General features: G+C 38.4%; 1 protein-coding gene across 1 annotated transcript; it reads right to left on the reverse strand.

The window, feature by feature from the left end:
• Positions 1-3,744: 3,744 nt before the first annotated feature.
• Positions 3,745-5,513, reverse strand: PLAC1 (placenta associated 1). The gene is given in 3 exon segments (XM_019717441.3): positions 3,745-3,851; positions 3,854-4,415; positions 5,478-5,513. Coding segments are annotated over 3 exon segments (705 nt in total).
• Positions 5,514-9,919: the final 4,406 nt, after the last annotated feature.

Below are 9,919 nucleotides of genomic sequence, written 5' to 3' on the forward strand. Positions count from 1 at the left end.
GAAAGTTAGCTTTCTCTTTATAATAAACACTTGTCCCTTGATAATGTGTTTCTTATAAACATGGTGTGTGTGCCCGTATGCGTGTGTGTGTGTGTGTGTGTGTGTGAACAGCATTCTGTTTACTTTAATGCCTAACCAGGCTTTCATTATTGGTGGAGCAATGGAGAGATGGGGGTACGTACATCTCCAAAATGGTCTATTGGTTAAAATTAGGGATAAAAAAAACTTTTGTCCTGAACTTTACACAATTTTTATTTTTTATCTTGTTTGTTGTTTTCAGGTTATAGGAATAAAATTTAAATGTTCCTTTGAGTCTCCTTTTATGGGTGAAAATTTTCATTATGGGTCTAATTTTTAAATATCTGACAAGCAATTATCATAACAAATGGTTTCAGACACTTTTCGCTTTCCCAGATATTGAAAGAAAGGTGAAAATTCTCATTTCTTTTGATGGCAATTCTTATTCTTATCACAAACATGATTCACATTATGTAGTAGACTTTTATAAATCATGTCACCTTAAAAATGGAATGAACATTACTGCAATAGGGGAGGAAAATACACTTTTAGAACGCCATTTCAAAGGTAAATAAGTTAGTCAATTCAAAATGCAGTTTTTTCTTAAGGCATTTCTGTCTTCCCATCTTTTGAATGGTTCCTATGCTTATGAACTCCCAGGCCCTTTCTCAGTACCAGTCAGTCAGTCAGGACTGAGTACCTTTATTAAGTACTATGTAAGAGAAAGGCAAAACAAACACGCAAACACATAGGAGAGTGTCTCCCATGTTTAAGAAGCATACAATCAAGTGGAGAAGATCAAACATGCAACTGAAATGGTTGAAATACACTTTTATGAAGTGATGACTTGTCCAAGTCAATAAATGCAGATTATTCCTGAATTCTGAAAAATTATGCCCAATCATACTGAGATGTTTACCCAGGCAAAATATGATTCTTGACCACAATGTTGCTTTGCATTTTTGTTCTTGCTGCTTCCACTGCCCGCCCTTCCCCTACATCTTCACCTGATGAAATTCTATCTCTCATTTAAGGTCTAGTTCAAAAACTCCCAATTCCATGGTGACTAGGCTTACTGCATCTTGACTTATCTGTTGCACTGAAAAATATAGCCCACCCAAATCTCCTCCATAGATGCCATGAGCCATACTTCTCCTTTCATTCTTGATCACTTCTCTTCTGTCTCCTTTGGTGTGTCTTCTTCTTTTCCTAACTGTGCCTTGAATATTGAGTGTCAGGTCTAATGTGTCTAGTATTGATTGTTTGCTAAGTTACATGTGTTTTACTGTTTAATAATCTGTAAGCTTCTGAAGAGAGGATGGGAGGAAGTGCTAGTTTTATTGCATATAGTCTTGTGTAGTGCTACTTCTCTAGCCCTATCTCTTACCACCCGTAACTGCAGCCCTTCCCCTGCCCCGCCCCGACCCATTGTATTGGACTAAACTACTTGTGGTTTCTCTAATGGTCACAGCCCAGATCCTCATGTTGTTTTTTGGGTTTTTTTTTTGGGGGGGGGCAGACGCATTCCCTGGACTGGAATAGCCTCTTGGTCCGTAGGCTTCTTTACTTGTCTCCTGATTAGACTCTGTTAGTCTTGTTCATCATTGCATATTCAGCATTAACATAATGCCTGGTACATAGGACAACCTCAGTAAGTGTTTGCTAAATGAATACACTGTTTTCAAGGATTATTATCTGGTTTTCCTCAATAATGAGCAGATTTTTAAATGAACAGTTGTGTTTCTTTAACCACCATGCCAATGGACTAAATGTTAGGTGTCCTCCCCCCCAAATTCATGTGTTGAAATCCTCACCCCCAATGTGATGGTATTAGGAGGTGGGGGCCTTTGGAAGATGACTAGGCCATGAGGGCAGAGCCCTCAAGAATGGGATTAGTACCCTTGTAAAAGGGACCCCAGAGAGCTCTCTAGCTCTCTTTCCACAACCAGAAGGTAGCAGTCTGAAACCCAGAGGATGGCCCTCACCAGAACCTGATGATAGTGGCACCCTGATCTAGAATTTCCAGCCCCCAGAACTATGAGAAATAAATTTCGGTTGTTTATAGGCCACCCAGTCTATCGTACCCTGTTATAGCTGTCCAAATGCATTAAGACAATTACTGAATTTCTAATGTCTACTAATCTACTGAAACACTTCGTGTATACATGATCATGTATATTGTGCTAATATTGTCTGCTTCTTAATAGAGGCGTGGCCTTGGGCAAGTTTCTTAATCATTCTGTGCCTCAGTTCCTCATTTGTAAAATGGATTTAATTAGAGGACTTTTCTCAGGGTTGTAGTGAGGATTAAATGAGATGTTTCTACTATCTGGAATGTTCTCTCTTAGATCATCCCACAGCTGGGTCTTTCTTCACATTCAAGACTCAATTCAAATGACAAGTCCTCAAAGGCCTTCTCTGACTGCTCCAACTCCTTCTCCAAATTCTCTCATATCTCCTTGTTTTAAGTTTTTCATTGTATTTGTTGCTATCTAAATTTATCTTTATTTACTTATTTATTTGTTTACTAGCTATGTGACCTCAGGTTCTTTGACCCTTAGTTTCTATTCAGTGCCATATCCTTAGTGCCTAGAACAACACCTAGAATGTAGTAGCATTCAATGCCTATTTGTTGAATAAATTTACTTAACCTTTCCCTTCCAAGTCTTTGAGAAAACAATAGATAGCCAAACTTGGGTGAAAATTTTCTGATTACATCAGTTGGGGAACAAAACTCCGTTCAAAGAACTCTCAGTCTGTGACTAAAGTATAAGCTCCAGCCCTTGGTCTTAGGAGCTTACCAACTAGTTAGTAGGATGTGACTTGAGTGATTCTTAGAACCGTTGGTGGCTTATCAATCACTAGTGCAACCTATGCCTTCCATGGATGAAAAGTGCTACAGCCATAGATCAAACTAAGAAGATGTGTAGCTAAGAACTCATTTGAATGCTGCAAAGTATAAGTGAAATGAAGATACAGACATAGGGATTCAGTGTGGGAACCTTAAAGGAGAGATAAGTTATCCTAGAGAAGAAAGACTAGGCACTAATGTTTCAAAAGCACTTAGAAGATTGGCTGGCCCATAGTAAAAGATATATATATATATCTTAATCTTTTTTTTTTTTTTTTGATGCTTTAGGAATGGCCTCTTGTTTTTTCAAAAAATTATCATGTTTGAACTTTTGATAGAAAATAAGATGATTTGCCTTTTGTGTTTTTGTGTACTCCAGAAATCCACACCAGACAGCTTCCTGTTTCCTGAGAGTTATTACCTGATCAGCTACAGGAATGAAAGATTCGGGCTGATAAGAAGGGTGGTCATCTTCACCTCTGTGTTTTCAGCCTGTTCTGGGCAAAATCCAATGACTGTACTATGCTCCATGGACTGATTCATGGTCAAGGTACAGCCCTCCATGTTGAACAATGATGTATATGTTCACTTTCATGAGTTACACTTGGGCCTGGGTTGCCATGCCAAATAAACATATATATATATGTTTATTAAATAAAAAAATGCCAAACTGATATTTTTATGCCATCAGAATTTTATTTTTGCTTTTTAAAAGATGCAAAAATATTAAAGACTTTTTCATGAAGTTACCATGGGCTGCCCTTTCCTAAAAGCACTCATAATAGGGCCACAAGAGCACTTATTTGCCTGAAGTTAGTAAATACTATGTACTAATTGTATTTCTGGAGCCTCTACAGGAGACCCCAAAGTGGGGTTCACATGGACTCAATCAGATCATCTGAGTGAAGAGAGCAATCCTCAAAAGTATCCACAAAGAAAGATGGCTGAGAAAAAGGGCCCTCCTGAGGCTCTGCTTGGTGATGTGGAAGACACAAGGTGGACAATCACATTTGGGACTTTGACTGGACTGTGACAAGGTAGACACATTGTAGCATGTCTCACCATCCTGGGTTGTGGTCCTTATCTCGCTGGCTACTTTCATGGAGTAGGGAGTAGTGAGCCACAGGGAGTGCTGGGGGGCACTGCATGACACTGGGATCATGTGCTTAGATGAGGTACCCTTTGAAGCATAGTGTATCTCGGTGCTGTAAATGACCATGTCCTGAAGGACAGCCTTGGCCATGATGCCACATTCGGTAATGTGGTGGGTGAACTGGTACATATGTGGCTGAACATGGTTGGCATGGCAACCCAGGCCCAAGTGTAACTCATGAAAGTGAACATATACATCATTGTTCAACATGGAGGGCTGTACCTTGACCATGAATCAGTCCATGGAGCATAGTACAGTCATTGGATTTTGCCCAGAACAGGCTGAAAACACAGAGGTGAAGATGACCACCCTTCTTATCAGCCCGAATCTTTCATTCCTGTAGCTGATCAGGTAATAACTCTCAGGAAACAGGAAGCTGTCTGGTGTGGATTTCTGGAGTACACAAAAACACAAAAGGCAAATCATCTTATTTTCTATCAAAAGTTCAAACATGATAATTTTTTGAAAAAACAAGAGGCCATTCCTAAAGCATCAAAAAAAAAAAAAAAAAAAAAAAGATTAAGAGAATAGAACTTACATGTTCTCACCAAAAAAGGTAAATATGTGATGTGTTAATTAACTTCATGAGGGAAATCCTTTCACAATGTATGTATAGGTCAAATCATCATGCTGTGCACTTTAAATATCTTGCACTTTTATTTGTCAATTATATCTCAGTAAAGCTGAGAAAAGGGAAAGGAAAACATTCTTGTGAGAGAGAACTGAATTTTAATTTCATTGTTGGAACTCACATGTTTATGGATGACAATGGCTTCTTTAAGTGACTTTCCTGTGCTGTTTTGGTATAAAACACATCCCTCATATGTAGAATGAGAGTCTATACTGGTCAAGAGTGGCATCCTTTTGTGTGTAACCCCAACAAAAAAGGAAACAAAAACAGTTTTCATGCCAAATGTTAAATAAGGAGACAGGAGATACAGTTTAATTCAAGCTGGCAGTACTTCCCTCCTTAAGGGCCCCAGTGTCTTCCCATATGCCATACTAATGAACACCTCCTTATGGCATTTTTTTTAATTGAGCAACAAATTTAATTAAATAAATACCTAAGAAGAAACTGTGGTTTATTCCTGACAACCAAATATTGAAACTTTGCTGAGTGGTTCCCTTAAAATGATCAAATGAAGCCTTCAAAAACTCTAGCAGTAGCATCATAAGCCATTATCATCAATAGATTCCCTGATATATCAAGTGGGACACCTTGTAAAATAGTGAAATTACAGAAACAAAAGCATATAGGTTTTTAACTTTATATTTTTGATACATATTATACATGAAACTACTCAAACATCTTAGAGAGAGCGGGACTTGGCTTTGCATTTTACACATTGATTGACATGGTATTTTCTTTTTTGCTGTACTTTATATCCCTGTGACTATTTTTTTTAAAAATTACAGTTGACATTCAATATTATTTTATATTAGTTTCAGGTGTACAGCATAGTGGTTTTCTAAAAAATCCTTTGTGGCCATGGTTGGCACCTCATTGAATCACATACTTTGTTTTACATTCTTCTTTTATTTTCACTAGCTTTTCATTTCTTTTTCAGTAGGAAGCTCTGTGGCCACCTCCTAGTCCTATTGCCTTCTTACCTCCTAAAGAATGACAGGCAGAGCAGTGGGGAGAAAAGAGAGTAATGCTAAGAACAAGTGTCTAAAACACAACATCAGAAGGAGGTGACAAATGAAGAAGGAAGAGCAGTATCGTCAAATATTGTCCAACTCAGCTTTCATTTTAAAAGTGAAAATGACATAAATCAAATAGAAAAGTGCCTAGCATTTCAAAGGAATTGGATATATATGTGTAAGGGTTTTACTTTTGTTCCCTTCTGAGTTAAGTAAGCCTTGCATAAATGAATTCATTTTCGACTAATATTGAGTGCCTACTATGTGCACAAAACTGTGCTGAAAAGCATTCCAAGACTTTCCTTTCCTCTTCCTTTCCCCAGTTGCAAAAATGCAGCTCTTTCTCTTTCTTTGATATTGATGAATCTGCTGCATTCTTTAATGGAAACCATGGCATACGAGCCCACTAGAAAAGTGCACTGGCCTGCATGAAATGCTTTGTTTCTAAGTCAGCCACTTGATCTGTTTGGTACAGATCAGTCTCACGCTATCTCTCATTCTCTCATTAATGACCCCTCATTCTCTCCGGGGTGTTGGGGTGTAAAGAGAAGCTAAGGGTTCCACCCAGGTTCCTTACTTTCCCTTTATTTCATTCTGAAATGTCTTTCCTGGGACTGCTCCTTTGCTTTACACAAAGCAAAAACAGAAGCAACACACAATCCCCCCCCGACCCTCTTACCCCTCCAAAAAACAACACAAATAAGATAAAACAACAACAACAAACCAAGTAAATTCTGATGCCAGCTGGTCCTGGATGATGACTGAACAGTTAAATAAACAAAGCACTTGCTAGGGAATGAAACAAGACATTTGCTGAGGTTCCTTTTGGAAGCTGAGATAATGCCTCCATCACTACTGCACTATTGTCTCGGTCTAAAGAAGACCATCTTATCCTGGGCATGCTTTAGGAGTGGATTTCTTTCTCTTCCTCTCCCTTCCTTCCTTCCTTCCTTCCTTCCTTCCTTCCTTCCTTCCTTCCTTCCTTCCTTCCTTCCTTCCTTCACATCATTTCACAGCCTGGGCCTATTTGCTCTGAACAAACCCGTCTGGTTTAAGTAGTTCCTGCAATAGGCCAGAGAAACAATTCTTCCATTCTGTTTTCATTGTTCAAACCAAAAACGGAGACCTAAGTTTAAAGCTGTGTTCTTGTCTGGGAAGTTATGCCATCCATTTCCTCTCCCTCCCTCAAGCATCTTTCCCATCTTCCTCCTGCCTCCTCCTTCTCATGGATAATCCAAATGGTTATAAAAAGCCCAGATTCTCTGAGAAATGAGACAGTTGTCCCCCAACCAATCATTTTAGACTACCTCACTAATGAGCCCAGCTCAATGCCACAATTGGGGAGTTGCTCACTTTTACTGAGTACACGTTATCAGAACTGGGCAGCCTCCCTTCTCTGTACCCTGCAGCCTGCATTTCCCAGGGAAGGGTATAGAGTTTGTGTGTACTTGTGTATGTGCATGTGTGTGTGAGTTGGAGGATGGTTGCAAGTCATTCAAAACAGTGTGACTTCGTCAAGTCAGCTGGCTTTTCTAACTTCTAGCTGAGATGTGCTGGCAGAATGGGATCTTGGACAGAGGAGGGAGAAGGTGGGCTCTGATTACTGGGGGCAGAGGAAAAAAAAGCCTGAGGGGCTAGAGATGGGAAGGGGTGCCAGAAGAGTGGGTCATGCGGGGTGGGGGAATGCCAAACTGAAGGTATTTTTAGCCATAGTTGTGGCTGTGCACAGCATCCCAGGAGCTGTGGGCAGAATCATATTTAAAATGTCTAGAAATCTTCAGAGCTATGGGGCATTGAGAACTGGGGAAGAAATAAATGCAGAGAAAGGAGTGCTCACCTTGTGACTACTGTCCAACCTCTGGAGGAGGTGGCTAGATTGTCAAAAAGCAGGCCTCAAGATTTGCATTACCATAGCCCATTATGACTTGATTGCAAATTATCCCTGTGACATTCCAGAAGCAATGAATTTTGATGCATTTGTATAGCCAAGCAGGGTTCAGCTATTGGTACATACTGTGCTGAACTAAGCTATAGAGAGGCCAGCAAAACCAGAGCTGCTAATGACACCTGGATGCAAAATGTTTGCTTTCCTAGCAGCCTCAGAGTACAGTAGCTTTCTGTTTTTCTAAATGTGGTTTATGCATAAACATTTTCCATTAGTTCCTTTAACAGAGTTTTCCTCCTTCCCTTTTTTCAAGAACTCCTTAATAAGCCTAATTCTTAATAAATACTTTTAAAAATCATGAAATATTTCATTCTGGGAATATGAACTCTATTTCTTAATGACTTATAAAAAAGAGATTGAATATTGGTCTACACACAGAGCATTTTTCATCTCAGGAAGAAAAAAAAAGAGACAAAAGCTGCAGTCCAAATTTGTTTTGTGATGTTGGTGAGTGAATTGAGAAGTGTAACACAAATCTCCCTGAAAGCAGACAGGATTTTTGCCTCCCCATCTGCTCTGATGTCGTCAGAGTCACATATGAACTCTTTGCATGGGGAGTAGGGAGGGGAATTAGCTAAACATTTCCACATCTGGTTTTGGAACGATTTGGAAAAAGAACTCACTCCATAGGCTCCTGGAAGCTTTTGGGGTCGACAGTTATTTATTTTTAAAATTCAGTATACTCATGACAGCATAGTTATCATTTGTATATTGTTTTCCCAGAATCTTGTTGTCAAAACAAAAGGAAACAGAGGGGAAAAGGAAAGTCCAAAGCAGCATGCAATTATCTCAGGGAAATATAACTGTCAGGGCTTTGATTTGCAGCACAGTTTGTTTGCTCTCTTGCAGCTGATTTGAAGAAAAACGAATCTGAGTTGGAATAAAGATTCTTTTACAAAACAAGACCGGAAAAAAGAATCCTAACACTTTGTGAACTCTCTAGTTTAGAAATTCAAATAGTCACATTCTGACTTTGCTCTGCCAACTATCTCAAGGTTTGGGAGACTTTTTTAATTGAGGTTCTTTTTCAAGCCCACTTTTAAAGAATTAGTTGGTTCACTGCTCTCAAAGAAAGTGAGGATTGTGATTATACTAATGATGTCAAAGGTACATTAAAGTGAGTTAGAAAATGAAATAACTGCTTTTGTAGAACTTACATTAATTCTAAAGAATCTGGTCTGGTTCAGTTTTCCAGCCTCGTGGAGCACAGTGTGAAAAGTAACTGCACGTTATTCATCATTTTGTGTGGAAGAAGAATTATGAACGGCTAATGTTTAACAATGCCCATTCTCTCAACAGAAGAAAACACCTTGACTCAACCTAGAAAAGACTTCATTAAAATTAAACTAAGAAGTAGTTTATTAAAAATGTTTTTCTGATTCTAAAAGTAACTGTAGAAAAATTGGGAAGTTTAGAAAAGAAAAAAGAAGAAAACACTTCACAACCTCAAAATAACCATTGTTAATTTTTTGGTTTATACACTTCTAGATATTTTTTTGGGAAAATTATATATATATATATATATATATATATATATATATATATATATATTCCAACGTAATTTCTGGGGAAAAAAGCCAAGGCTTTTTGAAAGCTGTTTTTAATTTTTGACATTGAATTTGAAAGCAATCAAAGCATTATTTTTGTTTGGGCCATCTGGTTTTGTTCTTATAATCTGTTAAGCTATCAAGCATAGTTTAAATGTCATGGTTCATCTCATGCACAAATAAATGTTGTGAAATAAGTAAGAGTCCAAGCTCCTTGTAAAAGAGAGAAGTTTTCGTTGGATCACAAATTTGGTTGCTAAAAGGTGAGCAGTCTGATGTGAAATCAAACCATAATAAGGCTCCACAACAAGGGTAAACTATACTCTGACCGAACATAAGTATTTCCAAATAAATACAGAAAGCCCAACTTTAGTGGAAATTGCAAATATCAGGTCATGGGAACCCCTTCCCTTTCATTCAGAGAAGCTGAGTTAGTTTAATTTTAAAGTTGAACGAAGGGATGTATTTCATAATTTCCAAAAAATGTAAGGAAAATCCCAAATGCATGCCCCTAATTCAGTTTGTTTTAATTTAATAATTTATTTGAGTTTGATTTTTCAGAAAACCACACCCTTTGCCACAAAACCCCAGAGTGCCTTCTCATTTTAAAAGATAAGGTAAGTTTGTATCTGAGCCAAGCTCCCAGCTCGGCTGCATTTTTAACCCATTAGGAGTCTCTGGATGTCTGCCCAAACCAGATAAAGGCCCGTTCACCTGAGATAATTTCCGGGTGTTACTGTCAGAAGGCAGAAGGTTGAATC

Source organism: Rhinolophus sinicus, chromosome 18, assembly GCF_057876585.1.
Source record: "Rhinolophus sinicus isolate RSI-liver-muscle chromosome 18, RSI-T2T, whole genome shotgun sequence".
NCBI lineage: Eukaryota > Metazoa > Chordata > Mammalia > Chiroptera > Rhinolophidae > Rhinolophus > Rhinolophus sinicus.